The sequence below is a fragment of the Nicotiana tomentosiformis genome, chromosome 8 (genome assembly GCF_000390325.3).
Source record: "Nicotiana tomentosiformis chromosome 8, ASM39032v3, whole genome shotgun sequence".
NCBI lineage: Eukaryota > Viridiplantae > Streptophyta > Magnoliopsida > Solanales > Solanaceae > Nicotiana > Nicotiana tomentosiformis.
Window position 1 is genome coordinate 105,890,570 of NC_090819.1, and position 21,752 is coordinate 105,912,321.

A 21,752-nucleotide genomic window follows, 5' to 3' on the forward strand; every position below is an offset into this window, starting at 1 on the left:
AGAAAAATGAGTATTTTACTAGTACTAATAATAGGTTAACATTGCATGAGAGTATTTATACTAAAAAAATTTATTAACATGTCTAAGAAATGAGGTGTCATTTTGTTTGTTATAAAGTAATGTTTGAGTGGAAAAGTAACCAAGTATTTAAACTTCAGAAATAACTACTATAATTATTTCAAAAGAATAAATGTTTACTAGATTTTCTTTCTAAAAAAAGAAAAAACAATTTTCTCCATCAATTTATAATTGAAAGGAATTAGAAGATGACGTACACGAGCTTGAGGTTCTTTAAAAGAACCAACCGTAACGTATGGACGCGACACAACACCAGTCCCAACATGCTGACTCTTAACTCTCTCTAATTTTTTTCCCTACAAAAAATCAACAAAATTTAGCAAAAACTTCCGCCTTCACGTTCACGAATCTTTTGACAAAGGTTTCCCTTTTCTTCTCACTTGTCTTCTTTCTTTACTTCTCCTACTATTCAATTCATTTTTCCATTTTCTTTTTTGCAGGTTCAGTGCAAATGATCGGGTTTTAAATAACTTGAATTCGTCGAAATTTTTTAACTTGCTTGTTCAGTTTTTGAGCTTGTGTTGACTCTTTTTACAGTTTCTTTTTTCCTGCTTCAGGTTGTTTCTGTTAACAAGTAAGTCCCACCCTTTTGCTTTCCTGTTCTCATCGTCTATTATTTGACCTTCTTTTTTGGGTGTCTCCTATTTGATTAATCTTTTTTTAGAATTTGGGCTGAAAGAATTAATCTTTTTTGTTTATCTGATCATGAGTTTTGTTTAGTTTTCTTTGAAGATGTGTGGAGTGAGAGGTGTGTCTCAGTTAGGATACTGTGTGCTTTGTCAGTTACAATCATCGTTTACTTTACCTTTTTTGTGGGGGAGGAGGAGGGGTGGATAGGTTAATTTTCAGGTTGACTTTAACTATAAGCTTGAATTATTGTTTCTAACCTATAAATGAAAAAGTAAAACAACAACAACAACAACAATACCTTAATTCCAAATAGATTGGGGTCGGTTGCTATATGAATCTTTAAATCTTTATTTAAACTCAACTCATGTCATCATTATACCAAATAAAATTAAAAGTGAAAAATAATTTAAATATATTTTATATTTATTTTGAAGAACAGAACACCCCAGACCCCATTTATGGGATAACTCTGGGTTTGTTGTTGTTGTTGTTGTCTGAAGAACAGAACACCATGGAAACAAGGTACCCCAATAGGAGGTACCAACTAGCTGGAGCAAAGGTTACTATTATTGGCACACTTACATGTCCAATGGTAGAGAGGAGTCTCTTAAGTTTTGTGAGATTGTATGACAGTGTAGGGGAAGGAGTGAGATTTGGAGCATTCAGGGTTTTAGAGAATCATTATATTGTCCTAAAAGACAAAGTGCAGAGTAGTGGAATAAATGGGCCTAAATGGAATAGAGTGGATACAGATTCACTCACCAAATAGTTTTAGATTGATAGATTGCTGATCTCAAATGCTATGACAGAATTCTTAATGTGAACACTGACTAAATGCTACTACTGAAGGAGAGTTTATTTGGGTATTTCTCTGCAATTGCCTGATTTAACCTTTATCGCGTGCATCCAAGAAACTTTTAGAGTCTAAAAAAAAAGGGCAGTTCAGTGCACTAAGTTCCCGCTATGCGAGAGGTCTGGGAGGATCGGACCACATTGGATTTTATGTACGTACTCTTACCTTGTATTTCTGCAAGAGGCTGTTTTTGCAGCTTGAACCCATGACCTCTTGCTCACATGGCGGCAACATTTACCGGTGTCCCAAGGTTCCCCTTCTTTTGAAGTCTAGAGTGAGGGAAAGTTAGAAGATCGTTTAAAGTTTCAGCAAGCACCAAAAAGAAAAGAGAGAGGTTATACGAGAGCTGCTTTACTGGCTGAGCGTCTTCCACTACAAGATTTCATATTGTAGATATGTAGTTGCTTGTTCTACTGTAATACAGGTTTGACCTTTGTTATGTAATTGTATTATGTATATCTCTTCCAGAGATTACTATTTGATCCCTTTGACGAGATGATCTCTAACTTAATATATATGAGCTTCAGTTTACTCCCGTGGTGGTTTCCTATGTGCCTTCTTTTCATGAATTCCTATCTTTAGAAAATAAGACTTCTTATTACAGGAGAATGGCTGGGAAAGCTGTGGTTAAGCAGCCAACATCTGCATTCGACTTTGAGATTGTTGAAGGTGTTTCTGATAAGCTTACAACTGTTGTGGCATCCTCTAGCCAGAGTAGCCCATGGATTGACCCTGCAACTATTAAACTTAGACAGAGAATTGGAAGGGGTCTATTTGGTGATGTTTGGTTAGCAACTCGTCACCAAGCCACTGCAGATTATGACGAGTATCATGAAGTAGCTGTGAAGATGTTACATCCTATGAAGGAGGAGAACATCAATGTTGTCTTAGATCGGCTGGGAAATTTGTTTACTCAGTGTCAAGAACTACAACATATTTGCTGGCTTCAGGGTCTGTCTGTGATAAATGGAAAGGTGAATATTTTCTCGCGATAATGTTAATGCTATAAGTTCTTCTGCCTTTCTGAAATACTGTAAACACCCCTGCAGCTATGCATTGTTATGAAGTTCTATGAAGGTTCTGTTGGTGATAAAATGGCTCGTGCAAAAGAAGGAAAGCTGTCCTTGCCAGATGTTATAAGGTGATACTGGTGTAGTTTTGATTGAGAATGAGTTTTGGTCCATACTAAAGTTGTGTGGGAAAATATGATATAATGACATATGCATTCTGGTGATCATACAGGTATGGGACTGATCTTGCTCGTGGGATAATGGAGTTACACACAAAGGAGATCTTGATTCTTAACCTTAAACCTTATAATTTCCTTTTGAATGAAAACGACCATGCAATTTTGGGGGATATTGGGATTCCTTATCTGCTTCTTGGAGTTCCTTCGTTGAGTTCAGATATGTCAAGAAGACTTGGCACCCCGAATTACATGGCTCCAGAACAATGGCAGCCAGAAGTTAGAGGTCCCATATCCTTTGAGACTGACTCATGGGGATTCGGTTGCAGCATTGTGGAAATGCTGACCGGTTCTCAGCCATGGAGTGGTAAATCAGTTGATGAAATATTTAAATCTATTGTAAAGAGACAAGAGATACCACATATTCCTGAAGGACTCCCTCCTGCGGTTGAAAGGGTCATAATTGGTTGTTTTGAGTATGATTTCCGGAATCGCCCTCTGATGGGAGACATTTTGCATGCATTTCTAAGGTATCTAATTTATTTTACGTTGGAAGGCAATTCCTTCCTGTCTTTTAGCTTTGCTGTATGTTTCATTTTCTAAAAGAATCAAAGTTACAGAACTGGTTGTTTTAGGGGTTTGATATCTGATTCAGCCACTAGAATTGCTTAAAAGAAACAAAAGAAGTGAGAGCATGTCTCGCTTAAGAGTCTACACTCTGGAGTAAGCTCTAACTTGAATACTTTTTTCTTTTTGTGTGTGTGTTTGTGGGGGGAGGGGGGGGGGTGTTGATGGGTGATTCGACATGGGGGAGAAAAAAGGAAAGAGAGGGATGGGGTTTCGCTCGCTTTTGGAAAAGTGGGCCCCCATCTAACTCGAATACTGTACTAGTAGATAAAGGCATTTTGATCTATAATAGCCAATAGGGTTCTGCGTTGTGCAGTATGGAATTGTGAAAAGTATTCTTGCCCTTGGCTAGAAAATTTTGTGCTTATCAGAATCATTGTGTTGCATCTCCAACAGAATAGTTAACCGTAAATAGAATGTGTAATTTTTCATCCACGCAGCAGGACTAGTTAAAGGAAAGAAAAGGTTCCTCCCCGTGCCTTTTTGGGTTTTGGGAAAGGTACTAAATGTCGCATATTTGATTCTGCATCCTCAGTTTCTACGAGGTGCTCATAAAATATTTATCTGAAGTCTGTTCTGCTCTATGATCAATAGGTCCAGTATGGACGTTAGATATTTTTTTGAGAAGTTAAACTAGTCTTATTAGGATAAGAAGACTTGACAGTTGATGTGAGCATTGATTGAGTCCTGTAAAAAAAATGTAGATGGTTGTATATGAAGTCCAATCATGGAATCATGGACTTGAACCTTGAGTTAAGATCACAATACTGGAAGGTTTGACAGGTATATGGAGTTCACTTCCTTAGAATGAACCAACAATTATGGAATTTATTGGCTAGTTAGCGGTTTCTCTGTGACAAATACTGAGAAGGATGGTGCAGTTGAAAGGTTCTGGGAGTGCAAAGGTAATTATTAACAGATTATGGATATACAACTGATATTGAATGTCTCTGGTATCTTTGTTCACTTAGATTGAACAAGAACATAGAAGAAGTAAAAACACAAAGAGATGTTGAAAACAAATATAAGAGAATTTAGTAACCTCGAAATTGTTGGTGTAGCCTCAAAGGGGAAGCTACATAGAGCAGTTAAAAAAATGCAATGAAGGTGAAGTTACACACGAGTAGTTAAAAAGATGCAGCGAAGACTTGATAAGAAAACCTGTGGAATTGGCTCATGCTTCTTCACTCTGGACTGGCATAGACAAACCATTCAGATTTATAATGATTGCTGCTAAATTTTTACAAGTTACTGTTACCTCAAAAAAAAAACTACAACTAGTAGTTATTGAGCTTTGCCAGGTGCCAACTGCAATCAACTGTCTAATAATTAATTTTCTTGCGAGAGGGAAGTCTTATGAATATAAGAAGCATTGATCATAATGTTTATAAATCTACCACTATTTACCTAAAATATAAACCATGTATTCTACTTTTATGGAAAAGGTATGCCAGGAAATCTTATATGCAGTAATGCTTTTTTGTTTCCTCTATGATAAGAAAAGTTTACTATTGTTGGTGTTACAACTTCATATTATGATTATATAACCTAGAACACTATGATTGGCAATTGCGCAAACTCATCTAATACTCCTCTCTGATAACTAATACTCTAAAAGGATTTTCTTTAAATGATTATAATATGGTATATTAGAAGTATTTGACTTTGTTAGTCGGAACAGTGTTTGGCCTCAGGAAATTCATCAAAGTTCAGATATAATTAACTTATGATATATTAAGTAATAAAGAGCTGACGTGAACAGCCGGTATACATGTGCAAATGAAATCCGAGCACCGTATAGAATTTACCTAAAGAATTGTTGTACATATCTGGCACTCACGTGCTGCATATCAATGAAAGCTCATTTTACTTATAAATATGGATTTAGGTTATATACATGTGCCGTGTATGAACTTTTTTTACACTATCAGTGTAGGTTAATATTTAGTAATAGGTTAGTTACCATTTTTACTAAGTTACTTAATAGTTATCATAGCAATTTACCTGTAATTACCTTGTAAACGACCTGGTGGTGTAACAAGTTTTTACACCATCAGTTCGTAGAACTTAAACTCATTAATAAGCACTAAATATAGGAATGTCAAGGATGTGATTATTGAGGAGAAATGAGTTTTGGAGAAGGGAAGAAATTGGAGGGAGAAGTACCTAGTGGCCAATTCTATCACCTGTCCTCGTCTTGGGGCACAAATCAATCAATTCGTTTAAGCTTTCCCCTTTAAATTCTGCAGGTCTTTTACAATCTTATCTGATGGAGATGCATATCTTATTCAAACGCATGTTTATAATGTTTAGATACCAATACTAAAGTAAAATTTAACGTGTTCTATAATGTCTTATCTGATGAAGAAGTTGCATATCTTATTCAAATGCTTGTTCAAACCATGCGGAGGTGTTTAAACATGTGTTTTGACCAACTAGAGGTGTTTGGTTGGGACAACTCTAACTTTGGTGGCCAGCTTTGCAAAACCGTGCAAGTACAGGTGTCAATTTGTGTATTAATTGTAAAATATAACCCCCCGAAACTTACTGAAATTACCTAAATCTGACTGGAAGCTTAAAAGGAATGAGGGTCATGCATAATTTGATGACGACAAAACACTTGAACATGTGCTAGTAGTTTGTCCAGGCTATGTGAGGCAGGAACGAATTCATATCATTAGCTTTGTTAAATTTAGTCATTTACCTTGAAGGTAGTAACGACATAACCTTCATGGCATGATGCAGAGTGAATGCTAGTTTGATCTTTATTGTAAACATCTTGATTTTTAGATGGGCATGGGCTCTTGCTTAATGCATGAAAATAGGGTTATTTTATTACTTGAAAGTTCCTTCTAAGGTAGTTGTTTATAGTTACATTTTTTTGCATTACATTTCTATTCTTTGTTTTTCTTCCTTGGTGCTTTTTTTCAGTTAAAACAACAACAACAACAACAACAAACAACAACAACCCAGTATAATCCCACTAGTGGGGTCTGGGGAGGGCAGTGTTTACGCAAACCTTACCCCTATCTTGAGGTAGAGAGGCTGTTTCCGATAGACCCTCGGCTCACTCCCTCCAAGAACTTCCCACCTTGCTCTTGGGGTGACTCGAACTCACAACCTCTTGGTTGGAAGTGGAGGGTGCTCACCACTAGAGCAACCCACTCTTTTCCGCTAAAACCTACAATTTAATTGCGCTTTGCGCTTAAAGCTCCAACAGACTTTGGCGCTTTTTGCTTTGACTTCTCTATTAATGCTTTTAGCTGAAACTTAAATTTGTTCAATCTACTCTGCAGTTCACAGGAAGCAGCTTATGGTGATGAGGGCTGGAGAGACCAGGGGAGTCGGGTTAACTCAGACAAATTAAGTGGAAGTGGCTATAGCAAGTGGTTGGTCCTAAAGGATCAGCTTCAAATTGGAGACACTGTGAGATCCAGGAAGCCACCAAACTCATGTAAACCTGAAAACATGGAGGTACCAGGGGGTACCATTGTTGGCATGGAACGAGATACAGAACGAAATGGATTTGTGCTGGTGAGGGTGCATGGCATCCATGATCCTCTTAGAGTTCATGGATCGACATTGGAGCGGGTGACATTTGGCTTGGCTGCAGGAGATTGGGTACGTTTGAAGACGAACGGTAAGAAACATTCATCGGTAGGCATCCTTCACTCCATTGATCGTGATGGAAGTATAGCTGTTGCATTCATAGGTTTGGAGATCTTTTGGAAGGGCAACTGCTCTGAGCTTCAGATGGCAGAAGCTTACTGTGCTGGACAGTTTGTAAGGCTGAAGGGTGATATTTTCTGTCCGCGCTTTGAATGGCCCCGAAAGAGAGGTGGTGACTGGGCAACAGGTAGAATTTGTCATGTGCTACCTAATGGGTGTCTTGTTGTGAACTTTCCTGGTATGCTGGTGTTTGGTGATGAAAATAGCAGCTTTTTGGCTGATCCAGCAGAAGTCGAAATCGTTTCTTTTGACACTTGCCCTGGTATTGTGAAGAAGTATCAACACCTTGAGGACTTCCACTGGGCTGTTAGACCACTGTTGGTTGCATTAGGCCTATTTACTGCAATGAAGCTTGGCCTTTTTGTCGGGAAGAAAGTCAGGAGATCAAAGGTGAAGAAGGGGCGCAACCCGGTGATACACATTGAAGGTCAACAAGGGGATGCTCAAAATGCAGCATGGCTTCCTCCAAAGGTGGCAAATATCATATTCAGAGAAGGGGCTAGTGTAACAACCACCTCTAGGTAGTTCTTAGTCTCTATCAATGCCAAGCTAAGAGGATTGCACTAACATCTACTGGAAAGTTGGATAACCTATTTGCAACCTTTGCTTAGAGCATGCAAATATTCTATGATAAACAAATGTTTAAAGATCTGTAAATACATGGATGGCTGTAAATACACTTTTACTGTTCATATATATTTTTTTTCCATTATATGACAGTTGTTTTAAGCCCTCATATCATCATTATATCCATGACAAGAACTCATGGGTAATCTAACTTGAACACTTCTTTGTATATCCATCTAATTTGTGACAACCGAATAGTCTGGGGTTCTGGCCCTTGCTAATGAATTCTTTTAGCAAGGATTACTAAAAATATGCAAGTTCTTTTTGGTCATAATACGTTAAATAAATTTGTTCGGTTAAACAGTAAAGTGGTGGTAATTGCAATATTTTTTTGGGTAGTTTTTTGGGAATTACCGAACAACTTGTGCAGAAGCATATTCAAGTGATCCTGTTCTACCTAAAATGACCAGTTGCTTAAGGTGCACTTGGCATGGTTCTTGATCTTCATCTGAAGAACCAACTGAAAGTGAAAGCCGCCTATTTTTTTTATTTTTTTTTATTTTTTTTTTGGTTTTTATTGTAGTGCAATTTCTTCACGTTCCACTAATTAAAGTGAAAAGGAAAAGAAAAAGTTACTAATATTCAATTCTCCTTCTGTTCTTTGCTCTTCGTAAGTTATATCTCAATTGCTGGAATGTATTTCACCAGATGAAAAAGATTGGTTATTTTTAGAAGCTTGCTTATATGATGAAATAACCTTGTTTATGAACTCTACTAGTCGTATATGGGGTTTTTGTATGCAGCCCGACTAGGAATAACTCCTCTTCCAAAAGTATGAAGGTCAGAAATTCCTAAATTTCAGTGTAATATCAAATATTAATTTTAATTCTTAAAAGGAATTCTACATGTTTTAGAAACTAGATAAGTATTATACATCACAATTTTTAATTAAAAAATGTAGTCAATTTAAAAAGCTGGCCAACTCTCCAATTAGGGAGTAATATTTTTTCTTCCTAATTAATAAAAAGATCATTTTGTTGTTGAATAGGAGTATTATGTTACTCTTTCAATGGCTTTTCATGAGAAGGTAACTCCTTAGAAAAACCCATATCCTGATCCAAAAAATTACAAGCTGAAACTATTTCTCCCTCCACTTCTCCATATGAATTTACCAAAATCAAACACAGAAGGCACTACAATAAGATGTTTTCTCTGAATTCTCGCTATCATCTCAAAGGAGAAACGAAACATAGTCTCAACATTGTTCCAGCAAGGCACAATTAAACAGTTGTATTTGAGACGTAATCCAACGTACAACAGAGCTAAAACAACAAACAAATTTTCTAAGCTCATCCGCAACTATAGCAAGCAAATGGTTAGAGGCATGTATAGAGAATTGTCATTAATTTCATAAAACTTTATTTGGGGCATAAAATGCCAGCTTCTTTCACCAGCTGCTCAGTCAACGCTGAAAGCCGGGCCATTTCCGTGTAGACTTCAGCAAGACACTCACCACTGCTAGCGACGTTTGCTGCAGTTCCTGGGCTGTCACCCAACAAAAGGCTGTTATTGTAGTCAGCCTCGATGCTCAAACTAGCTTTATTCAAAAGCTCACGGCTCAGTTCAGCAAGTTTCTGGAGAGCACTAGTAGCAGCTTCAACTTCCAATTGAGCGGTCTCGAGTTGGAGCTTTTCAATTGCCAGATCCCCAGTACTCTTTTCACCTATTCTTTCTTGTGCCAAAGCATAAAGTTGCATCAGGTCATCTGCATCTCGAGTCATTTCCTTCATTTTATTTATTTCTTCCTCCCTATCATCTAATTTTTGACGAACCATTTTGAGCTCCTCCTCTTTGAGTTTGAGAGCCCTTTGTGCAGCAAGAGCTTCCATTTCTCTACCCCTCAGACTTTCTCTGGTTAACTCGAGTTCATTTTCCAGCTGGTTCTTTTGCCACCTAAAAGTATCAGTTGATTTCTCCACCAGCTGAGATGACCACGTTTCATCGGCATGACTGAGTGGGCTCAACACGTCATCCTTAACAGAGATAACCAGTTTGTTAGTCAGGTCTACTATACGTTCCACAACAGTCTCAGCTTCTGAATATTTCATTTTTGTATCATTTAACTCATCTTGCATTGTCTGCATGGATTCCTCTTTTTCTTTCAACATAGTTGTTGCCTGAATAAGTTGCACTTCTTGACTGCTCATGAGCACCCTCAGCTCAGCTATTTCCTGATTTAGTTCATCTAACATCTTTCTTGAATCCAGAAGTTCCTTATCTTTTTCTTCCAACATCAGCTGAAGAGAAGCGCACTCAGACTTCAAGTGCTGAATCTCTAATCTAGCATCTACTAGCTCTGACTCTTTAACCTGAAGAAGATCCTGTGTTTCTCCAAACTCTGCCCTCTTACGGTCAAGCTCCTCTTGGAGAGTAGATTTTTCCTTCAAAGCTGCTAGCAGAGAAGACTTCTCATTATTCAATTCATTCTGCAACTCCTCAATGAGCTCCTTTTCCATGGATAAATCCCTTTCAAGTTCTCTGTTTCGAGCCTCAGCTACCTTAAGTTTCACTTTCTCACTCTCTACCTCAATTTGAGCTTCTTTCAAACTTGTCATGTAAGCCATTACACTTCTTCTTTGCTCTTCAAGCTCTCTGAGACGCTCTTCTAATAGATTTTCCTGCTCCTCCATTTTCTCTCTAGAGGATGTCAAAGCTCTCTGAGATGAGGTTAACTCGGACCTTACATCGGCAAGTAGCTTCTTCACTCTTCTGAAATCCTCAAGGGTCTCATTTGCTTCTCCACCATATTTAGATGTTTCCTCTTCCAATTTCTTCATTTCTTTCTTTGCTACGAGCCAATCCATTGCCTGCTTCTCCAAGTTGGATTTGGCAACTTTAAGTTTCTCTTCTTCAGTTTTCTGCATCGTCAAGAAGTCTTCTAGCTCTTTCTCTTTCTCTTGAATTTTTCTTCGGAGATTTTGTAGTTCAACCTCCTGTCTTTGAACTACTTCATTTGCTGCATCAAGTAGCTCAGCCTTAGTTCTGAGTTCTGATTCAGTGTTAGCAGCTTCATCGCTTTTATTCTTCAACTCATCCTTCATTTTATTTATTTCATCTGCTTTTGAATCTAGGGCTGTTTGTGCAGCAGATATCTCCTGATCTCTCTCCTTGAGACGAAACTTTAGATCCTCAATTTCAGCAGCTTGAGATGCTAAGGTAAGATTAGCCTGCATTAGCTCATCTTCCAGTTTTTCCTGCCTAGAACTAGCAGCTGCAATCTCTTCCTCGCGTTGCTCCAATTCCAATTTTGCATGGTTTACTTCATTGTATTCCATCAAGACTTTTCTCTCCGTATCTTGAAGATCTTCTTCCTTCCTCTTCAAGGCTGCAAGAGCATCCAGCAAATCAGACTCCAGTTCGCCAAGATCCAGTCCCAGCTCAGCGACCTGAGGAAGATAAGGATTTCTGCCTATCTGTTCTTCTAGTTTCTGGGTCTGGGCAAACAACCTCTCAAGAAGAACCCTTGCAGGCTCAGTTGCTCCATTACCTTTGATATTTGATTTCCTGTTATCCAAGACTGACCTGACAATTCTGGAGGAAGGGGGTCCACGATGAGCTGTCATAAGCACTAATCTCTTCTTCTTCCATTTGGGCCTCGCAAAGCAGAACTGTACACAAACACAAGTCAGTAATTACACCATAATATCATCGCCCGTAGAGCTTCCGACTTTAAAAAAAGACAAACCCCTCATCTATTCCTTCATGCCCAGCACAATTCATATAGTACATACTGACCAGTGATAAGCAAGAGATGATGTATAAGACCAAGGCATGACAGGATAAGAGTTCCTACGTAGCAATTCAATTTTGTAGTATCATACAGGTAAAATAACTGAATTATTTTTACTCCTTGGCACAGTGAATCACTTCAGTATATTGCACTATGACTGCTCAACTTCTATGATATGCAAGCAAGAGGCTCACATTTATCTCTTAATTTTCTTTTCTTTTTTAGCTTCTCTTTTTTCATTTGTAAGATGAGGTGAATTCATCAACAAGGAAAGGAGTTGATTTATTTCATTTTTCACCCCCCATCCATCCCCACAACTCTGGGTAAAGAATTAAGAGTGAGACATCTCGTATACTCTCCCTATGATTTCTCGCATCCTTTTTTTTCTTTTTTGATAAGGTAAGGTCTGGTTTCTCGCATCCCATGATCATAACAATCTGTCACTGCCTTGTTCAAACTGTATTTTAATTTTCATTCGTACAACAATTGGCCATGGATAGTACATAATGGATATAGAGGATTCATATGGTTGGCACACAACTAGTCTGGATTGGGGTACGATTGATTGATTGAATCACCGATTTCATCCACATACGCACTGAAATAAATAAATAGGGAACATTGATTCCCCAGCAATCTTCAATAGACGAAGCAAGATCCATTTAAATATATGCATTTTTATACTGTCCCATTCCGAACAAGTGAACCTTGTTTCAACCTCCAAGCAAATTCTAAAGATGTACTTAATAACCAAATGGAATCCTATGCACACATTATCATATCTGCTGCAGTCCTAAAAATGCCCGATAATTAGGATCTGTCCTTGGAGTTTACATCACTCAGAACCATCTTAAGAACCAAAAATATTTGTGCCAAAATGATAGATGCCAAGAAGAACAAAGTCCTTGGACATATAATGGATCTTCAAGTACTATTTTTCATCTACATGACCAAATCCTCCTGCTATGCGGTTTTTCTCTCTAGACTCAAATAATAGCACAATAAATTTCACTCTTCTCAACTCAACCATTAATTGTTCCAATCCTTATTGTCATTTACAAACTTTCACAACAACTTCAATCTCAGTTACTTTTAGTAACATGAAATGTCTATTTAACAAAAAAAATTAATCAAAACTATCTATATCTTATCATGATTGTCTCTATTGGTGCATTATTCATCGTAAGACGTAATTATTTCAATAATTGATAAATAAAGGAGTAATACACAACAAAGAGAGCTCTAGAATATTGCTAGCTGCAGAACTCATAAAATCCTTTCTGTTTTTTTTTTTCTTTTATCCTTTTTCTAATTATTACCTAAAACCGTCAGCAAAATTCGGCAAATACCTTTACAAAAATAGGTATTCATGTTCACATCTTTATTTTTTCCAACATTAACATTTCAGTTGCAAAAGCTAAAAGAGTAAAATCGTTAAGCAGCATAAGCAATACAAAAAGTCAAGTGCAAAAGTAAGGAGAAAAAAAGGATAGATTTTCACCTCCGTTTGCTGGTGAATAGATGAAAACGATAAAGAGGCGCGCAACGCCATAATTCACCTCGAAAGCACATCTGCTTGCTGACAAAACTTCACTAATATATAAAATTTCATAAATGATAGGTATATGATGTGTTGTTGGTATATATGAAGCTTGAAGTTGAGGTCATGTAACAATGGCGGAGTTGCAGAAGAGGAAAAAGAGGAGGCTCACATTAGCAGAATAAGTCGTTCCATGGTAAGTTGCGCCGTGTAATAAGGATCATATTGTTATTCATATGCTCTACTTCTTTATTAGAAGAAAGAAAAAGAAAAAAAAAAGAGTATTTTACGCGTGAAGTGTGAACTAGTGGTGCTAGAGATTCCATCTCATTTTTCTTTTTAATTTTGCTAAAACTTTCTTTTTGGAGGTCGGCCATGTCAGAAATAAGTAACTTATCTTAAATGAATAATTCTTCCTCGCTTCACTTTTATATAATTTTACTCATAATAATAATAGCATTTTTAAAATCTTAAAAAATAATTTATGGAATGAGTAATTAATGATAAGGATAAAACAAAAAAAAATTATCTTTTTCTAGATTTAGTATAGTAGACAAGTAAAAATAAAAATATATTTTTAGTATAATGGACAAGTAAAAGTGAATGGAGGGAGTACTATTTGCTTTTACGTGAATTATATCATTTACTGTTAATAACTAATATTTCGTGTATTACCATTTTAATCGATCACTTAATAGTGATAAATAAGTACTCCCTCCGTCTTAAATTATTTATCTGTATTTTTCTTTTACACGTCCCTTAGAAAAATATTAATTAGAAGGGATTTTAAACTATTTTACCATTATTTATGTTTTAAGATATAATTTCTATTCATTGAATATTTACTCGATTTATGTGTTATCTTCTTGTTCAAGAACAAGTACTATTAAGGGTAAAATACAAAGAAAAAAATAATTAATTTTATAACTTTTAAAATGATAAATAATTTGAGATAATTATTTTTAAAAATCATACAAATAATTCGAAACGAAGGGAGTATAATCGATCACTTAGTGGGCAATCTAAAAGTGAATAGACTGTTAATTTGTTTTGTTGTTATATTAATTAATCTTTTTATGTTAAAGAGTTATTAAACAGTAGAGAAAAATGTTTTAAGGAAGAGTAGAGGATTCTGGAGATAGAAGACGATATACTAAAAGATGGGTTTTGGATAATGCATTTGGAATTTCTATCTGTCTGATGGTTGGTTCATAGTTCACAATTTGAAAACTACTAAGTGTATGTGGAATTTGAATAGGGAAATTTTGTAATGTAGCTAAAAATGATGTACTTGCTTATACTAAAAAAGGCAAATAATGGGATGCATTTGAATGTGGCCGAGGCTGACTCATGTTTACTGACACGTGGACTTGTTTATTGCCACTTCTCATATATAAAATACTACGAAAAGACAAAGGTTAATGAAAAGTGTAAATAACATTTAGTGGTGACTCTCTTCTTGATGTTTATGTCACATTCATTGCTGGGACCTTCTTTATCCTTGGTCTTGAGAGCTTAAGGGTTATTTGGTTAGTGGTATTATGGCTCTCCAACGGAACGGGACAGAAGTAACGGGACGGGACGATATTTAGCCGGGACGGGACGAAACAGGACGGGACAAACGAGACGAAACAGTATGCCCATCCCGTCCCGCTAATAAACGGGATGAGACGGGACGGGACGGGACGGACGGTAGGCCCATCCCGTCCCGCTAACAAACGGGACAAGACGGGACGGGACGGACGGTAGGCTCATCCCGTCCCGCTAACAAACGGGACGAGACGGGACGGGACGTGACGGGTTCGCGGGCCTTAAGTACCGTTTTAAAAAAAAAATTATTTAAGCATTGAGTTTGGAAACCGCTATTCTTTTGACAATGAATAAGTTTTTAAAGTTTGCAACAACTAGTTTTTTGAGTTATTTAATAAACTTAAAAATTAAACAGAAATTAGGAAACTAAGTAAAGAATTATAAAATATTAAAACAAAAGACTTGTAATGAAATATTCTAGAAATTATAAATTTATAATAGAGTTATAATTTATTTAATATAATTTCAAGCCATTAAGTAACTAAGTAAGAGTGTAAGACAATTCATAAAAATAATTCAACGCTTAAAACCTTTTATTTTATTAATAGAACTTTCAAATCTCACATACAAATATAATTCTTTTGAAGAGCACCTAATCTACGCAGCCACCTTCTAGGAAAGATTCTGTTTAAACTAGGCTTCTTAGTAGCCAATTACAAATTATCATACTAATATTTGTAAGCTCCTATATAACTTCGTTGTAACTTATCTATAATTTCTCTCGGACATTGTTCTGGAATTGGCAATGTTGATTGATGTTCCATGAGTTCCATGTCGTCATAGCTCCCAGTGCTAAGTATCTCATTATATTCTTCTTCTTCCCTAGTTTCACCACTTGTTGTTTTCATAGATTTATATTTATCAAACATTGATCTAACATAAGAATATATGTTAGCTTGGCAGTCTTCGAGAGATAGTTGTTCATTTTCTTGAATTGCTAAATTCTCATAAATTTTACGAACAAGTCCATTTGCACCTCTTAATTTTAAAGATGGGTTAAGTATAGTAGAAATTAAATAAACTTGGGGAATGAGTCCATAAAAATCAATAATTTGTAGAACAATAGTTGCAATATATGCTCCATTGTGTTTTGAATCAACAAATTTATAACCAATAATACGTTTTTGCATGTTCCAGTGATGATCAACCCAATGACATGTAACAGTTAAATAATCACAACCATTAGGACTACGACCTATATCAGATGTGATAGACACCTTACAATCTAAGTGAAACAATACACAACAAATATACTGAAAATATTCGGTTTGAAATTTAAAAACATCATTTCTAACCATGGTCTTAGGAAAACCTTGAAAAGCAGGATTACAAGTTTCTTGTATATAATGCACAAAAAAAAAATAGGACGCGGGACAGGCAGGATGGGACGGGACGGGACGAGACAGGACGGGACAGGCGGGACGGGACGGGATGAAACGGGACGGGACAAACTGGACGAAATGGCCATCTCGTCCCATCCCGTGTCCCGTTTAACATGGGCCCATCCCGTTTAGAATTAAGTGGGACGGGACGGGACCGGAACGGGACGGCCCGGCCCGTTGGACATCCTTAAGTGGTATAAGCGATAATAATTTTGGGATAAAATATATAATTATTTTGTCCCATATCTAGTTATGTGTATTAATTAGTTTCAAAATTTATTTTATATTAAAATAATTGAATTAGTTATCTCATATAAAATGTGGAATAACTAATTACATGGATATCTCAACCCATGTGATATCCTTATTTATCACATCTCACCAACCAAACGACCCCTTACAGAAGAAGAAAGCAAACAGTTGTCACTAGGAATTCATTAAATCACTTAAGTGTATGGTCTAATGATAAATAAACGAAAGAGAATCGTGAGATTTTAGGTTTACGTAGAGAAATAAACATACTACTTACTAAGTAATTTTTCTTACCTGTCCAAATTTGGTGGGCAAAATTATAGAGCCCTTGTGCGGATAGTAGGTAAATAGATACCTTAGCCGAGGTTATGAATAAGTTGGCTTGTGAAAAAAAAAAATTGGGAACTTCATTCAAAATGATCCTTAATGTAAAATGTGTAACACTCTGAACTAGCCAGAAGTGTACATTTGTTTAATCTAACGGACTGAGTCTATAGTCTATACAATTTAACAATACACATCACATATAAACACCTGCCTAGTTTCCAAACATATAAAAATGATTCCTTCATTTTTATTCCCTATTCTCAATTGATCTTGATCCCAAATTGAGAGAATGAGAAACTAGTGAATGAAAAAGGAGCTTGAGAGAATGTTTGAACCATTTTCTTTCTAAATATATATAAAATAAAATATGAAACGGAGTACAATTTGTCTATATGCTTAAATTTCATTATGTTTTAAAAATGTTACTTCTGTATGTTGGCAATGTAAGATTTATAATTGATTAAGCTGACTTAAAATAATATGTAACTCTTAATAGTGAACTTGATATGATAACCTCAAAAATATAGAAATAACCCGAGCCAATTAAATTACTCTGTTAATATTAAAAAATATACTTTTCCAATAAATTTAGTTCCATATTCTAATTATATAATCAGTTGAGACTATATAACCTTTTATTTATTCTATCATTTCATTCAACATAAAGTACTGCTACCAATTACAAGTATATATATATATATATATATATATATATATATATATATATATATATATATATATATATATATGGGCTGCAATAGGAGCTAAAAGAGCCCAAAATTTGTCAAGTTTTCTCAGGTTAAGCCCAGTGAAACATAAAGTCCAAACACTATGTGAGCACATTACTTGGTTCCACATATCATAACCAAGAATCAAAGGCCCAATATGTACCTCCAAGTTTCTCAGAGTAGAAAGGGTGATTTGCCCCAAAAGGATACTTCGGTACCACTTTTCATTATTGGGAATCTCACTTGTTCCATGGCTCACTTTTGATTTTTTTGATCACTTGTTTCATGGGCAAAACTTCGTAGCATGAGAAGACTTAAGCTGTAAATAGTCTAATACGAACTAAATCTTTGTTGATCTTATTTTCTCACCAATAAGAACAGAGACGGATTTAGAATTTTTATAATATGGATGCACCACTAATAAAAAGGAGAAAAAATAAGATTAAATGGGATTTGATCCTTCCTCTTCTAGATAAATAATTCATCATTCAACCAAGTGCAACATTTAACCTCTTCGGAGCATGCGTGCTATCTAGGGGTGACAATTTGAGCCCAAACTCATCCAAACCGCCCAGAGATTAATGGGTTGGGCTACAACATTTTAGCTCATGAGTTTATTTGGGTTGAGCCCAATTTAAACTATTATTTTTTATAGCCCATTTTGACATATGAATTAGCCCAAATACAACTCATTAAGCTCACCCCAAAACTTAAAAATTGCATGGGGCACCTATACCCATATTTTTAAAATTATTTAACCTATACCTTAATTTGACAACTTCACACGCCTCTTCTTCTTCCTCCTAACCTATGCGCTCATTTCTTCCTCTTCTTCTTTTCTGATGAGGCTGAGAGCAGTTCAATTTAGGATCTAACTAAACCCATTGATTTTATTTTTCCTTTTCAAAGAGGCTATGCTTTTGAGATAAACAGTGTAAACGGATGCCAGTGATTTTGAGCTGACCGTTTTTCCTTGACCAACCGAAAGTAAAGACCGTAGTTGTGCAGTTTAATCACTGATAATTATGCACATAATTTTTCTCCAACTGCTGCCAAAATATCAAAACATCACTGATGTGAAAATTTGCACTATAAATTGTCTGAAATTTACACTATCTGAAGTTCAAATATAACAAGCTGATTTAGTCCTGAAGTTTGCACTATAAATTGAAGTACTTTACACTAATTTGTCTGAATTTTGCATTATGAAGTGAAGTTTTTCCGATTACCTTTGCAAGTTAGGCAAAACTTTAGGTGAAAATATTTTAAAGTTTTGCTTTAATAAGGCCACACTTCAAGCAAAAAAATTCTCAAGTTCAAACTTCAGACATACACAATTGAACTGAAGTTTGCCCTTACTATAAACTGAAGTTTGCCTGATTGCCTTTGCCAGTTAGGCCAAACTTCAGGCAAAAATATATGAAGTTTTGCTTTGATAAGGCTACACTTCAGGCAAAAAATTCTGAAGTTCAAACTTCAGACATACACAATTGAACTGAAGTTTGCCCTTGCACTATGAACTGAAGTTTGCGTGATTGGCTTTGCAAGTCAAGCCGAACTTTAGGCAAAAATATTTGAAATTTTACTTTGATAAGGCTACACTTCAAGCAAAAAATTCTCAAGTTCAAACTTCAAATATAAATTTTTGCTACTTCAGGCCCGTATGTCTGAAGTTACCCTAAAAGTGGGTACACTTGAAATTCTTTGTGCAAAGCGGGTATAAGTTAAATGGTGACCCAAAAACTGGGTATAGATGCAAATGCCCCAGTCATCCCCCTCAAAACAAAGGGATCTCAACCCAACTTATCTAGCAATTTACTTAGTTGTCACATCATTAGTTTTTGTATTTAAGTTTTAAAATGAGAATCAAGGTATTTAAGTTTTAGGGTGTGTTTGGTATGACGAAAAATATTTTTCGGAAAATATTTTCTCATTTTCCACTGTTTGGTTACACAAAATAATTTAAAATTTTTTTTCTGCACGCCCCAACCCCCACCTACCCACAATTTTGTTTTTTTGAATTTTCAATTTTTTGTTTTCTTTTTTCGTTTTTCTGCACCACTCACTCACTCCAACCCCCCTTTTTTGTATTTTTAATTTTTAATTTTTTATTTTTTTATTTTTCTGCACCACCCACCCATGCCCCCATCCACCCGCAAGATTTTATTTTTACTTTTATTTTTGTATTTTTAATTTTCTGCTTTTTTTTTCGTTTTTCTGCACCATCCACCCCAACCCCAACCCCACCCGCAAAATATTTTTCAACTTACACATTTTAAATACTCATTTATTATTTAAGAAAATATATTTTGATTCTCAAAATACTAATAGTATTTATTTACCTTTTATACACCTATGTATAAAAGGTAAAAGGTTTTGTTTATGAAAGATGAGTATGGTTCTAAAACCTAGGTCAAGTTGGGCGGGTTGGGCTATGACCAATTGTTTAGCCCATCTTGACCCAGCCCATCTTAGCCCAAGTACACTTTGGGTTAGGTTGGGTTGGGCAATGACCCATTTATTGATCTAACTCATCTTGACCCACCCAAATTCAGCTCAACCCGCTCATTTGTCACCCCTAGTGCTAGCAAATAATATTAGATCAATTCTAAAAAATATGTACATAAAATATCTAATTTACCGGAGAGACCATGGGTTCACGTGCCACATATATTTACCTATAAATTCGCCCTTGAATAAGAAGCACACCACTCGTATATCTTGTATAGATAGGTCTGAACTTAAAGAAGATGTCCTATAAATAAGTAAAAACGAATAAGCCTAAATAGCATTGTCCTACCTCACAATTTGGTGTTTTAATGTAAATATGCGTGATGTTTGAGCTTAATTGAGTTATTTTTATGTGTAGGATCATTGGACAATCAAAAAGAGTGAAGATTGCACATAAGAATGCCGAAAATAAAAGAAAAGAGCACAAAAAGAACCAGGCGATGCCCGGCTCCTGGGGAGGAGAAGCTCGCGCCCAGCCTTGCGCCACGAGGGCTATAGCGTGAGTCAATTCAGGTCTAGTGAGGATAGAGGCCTAGTCCCTTTCCTAGTCCGCGAATTAAAGGTTTCCTACTCGGTTTGGACTTGGAGACTCCGACGCTAGCCAATGAATACCTCTTAAATGTGATTAGTGATGGTGCGCCATATTTTAAAGGCAGAAAGAGCTTAGAAACACGAATGGAGCTCGAATTTCATCGATTTTCCATCCTCCATCTAGCATTCATAGCTTTTATGTTTAAAAATAATATTTTGATTGTTGTTATGAATATGAGTGGCTAGAAACCCCTTTATTATGGGGTTAAGGGTTGTTCTTGACTATTATTGTTTGACGGTTGATGATATTGCTTGAATTATTATATTAATTTGGTTGTTCAATCTTGCACTTAATTATTTTACTGTGTAGCTAACAGTAGAATACTATCTACGGATTTATAGTTGAACTCGAAAGTAAAAACTATAGTTTGCATATAAAATTGAATAGAGTAAGTTTTTAATATATGAGCATCGAAGAATAGATTAGCGATTAGGATAGACATATTCTAGTTGTTTTACTTGGTTATTCTTGCAGGAGATGTACATGCATTATTGTTAATTCTGATTCTATAGACGTATAATATTAGGTTGGCTTGAATAGGCAAGCGAGATGTCGGAAGAACTTCGTAAGCATAATTGTCACGACCTAAAATCCTAATCTGTCGTGATGGCACCTATCTCAATACTAGGCAAGCCAAAAACCTCAATAAGTCACAATAATCTCTTAAGTTTGAAAATATAATATTTGAATTCCATAGAAAACCTCACAATTTCAGATACAAAACACTCCCAAAACCCAGTGTCACTGAGTACATGAGCATCTAAATAATAACAAAATCTGACGGATAAGAACATTGTCTGAAAATATAGAACAATACAATAACTGAAAGGAAAGAGAGTCAAGGTCTACGGACACCAAGCAGCTACCTTGATAGTCTCTAACAGATAAATCCTCAAATCTGAAAACCGCTGTATCCGGAAGTACCTGGATCTTCACACGAGGTGCAAAGTGTAGTATAAGTACATCCAACTCAATAAGTAACAAGACTAACCTCTAGGTTGAACGTAGTGACGAGCTCAATGGGTACAGTCTTGTACAGAAAGGTGGCATGCTTTCTAGTTCAACAGTTAAACTCAGTACAGGAAAATAGATAAAATCTGCATGATATGAAGAATATGACATCACTATATCTACATGCCAAAGTATATGTTGTATGTGATGTACCACAATATAAACCTCGTGTACTCACACTCTCAGAATACTCAATCACTCAGTACTGTATATGGCCAATCCAGCCCGGGAAAGATCCATCCCAAGTATATATATATATATATATATATATATATATATATATATATATATATATATATATATATATATATCCATTAACTGACAATCAGTCACTCACTACTGCATAAGGCCAATCCGGC

The 21,752-nt window shown here is 35.9% G+C and overlaps 2 protein-coding genes across 4 annotated transcripts; one reads left to right on the top strand and one right to left on the bottom strand.

The window, feature by feature from the left end:
* Positions 1 to 307: 307 nt before the first annotated feature.
* LOC104105057 (protein KINASE OF THE OUTER CHLOROPLAST MEMBRANE 1) lies at positions 308 to 7,815 on the top strand. Of its 3 annotated transcripts, XM_009613287.4 has the most exons (6): positions 308 to 439; positions 519 to 652; positions 2,166 to 2,535; positions 2,611 to 2,702; positions 2,804 to 3,277; positions 6,671 to 7,815. In XM_009613287.4, the coding sequence occupies exons 3-6, from the start codon at positions 2,170 to 2,172 to the stop codon at positions 7,626 to 7,628; spliced, it is 1,890 nt and encodes a 629-aa protein (XP_009611582.1). In that variant the 5' UTR covers positions 308 to 439; positions 519 to 652; positions 2,166 to 2,169; the 3' UTR covers positions 7,629 to 7,815. The 3 variants fall into 3 exon arrangements, with proteins under 3 accessions (XP_009611582.1, XP_009611583.1, XP_009611585.1); XM_009613288.4 differs by lacking the exon at positions 519 to 652 and having other exon boundaries at positions 328 to 439; XM_009613290.4 differs by lacking the exons at positions 308 to 439; positions 519 to 652 and adding an exon at positions 662 to 1,985.
* Positions 7,816 to 8,864: 1,049 nt separating this feature from the next.
* LOC104105058 (uncharacterized) lies at positions 8,865 to 13,227 on the bottom strand. Its single transcript, XM_009613291.4, has 2 exons — positions 12,962 to 13,227; positions 8,865 to 11,338 (listed from the first exon to the last, which is right to left on the bottom strand). Exons 1-2 carry the CDS (start codon positions 13,010 to 13,012, stop codon positions 9,089 to 9,091), a joined length of 2,301 nt encoding a protein of 766 aa, XP_009611586.1. The 5' UTR covers positions 13,013 to 13,227; the 3' UTR covers positions 8,865 to 9,088.
* Positions 13,228 to 21,752: the final 8,525 nt, after the last annotated feature.

Bases quoted from the DNA above. Each gene is read 5' to 3' on its own strand.
- LOC104105057 (XM_009613287.4), top strand. From the start codon at position 2,170: ATGGCTGGGAAAGCTGTGGTTAAGCAGCCAACATCTGCATTCGACTTT. The intron at 2,703-2,803 runs GTGATACTGGTG...GTGATCATACAG, and splicing joins TCCTTGCCAGATGTTATAAG to GTATGGGACTGATCTTGCTC. The intron at 3,278-6,670 runs GTATCTAATTTA...TCTACTCTGCAG, and splicing joins ATTTTGCATGCATTTCTAAG to TTCACAGGAAGCAGCTTATG.
- LOC104105058 (XM_009613291.4), bottom strand. From the start codon at position 13,012: ATGGCGTTGCGCGCCTCTTTATCGTTTTCATCTATTCACCAGCAAACG. The intron at 11,339-12,961 runs GTGAAAATCTAT...GTTTGTGTACAG, and splicing joins CTATTCACCAGCAAACGGAG to TTCTGCTTTGCGAGGCCCAA.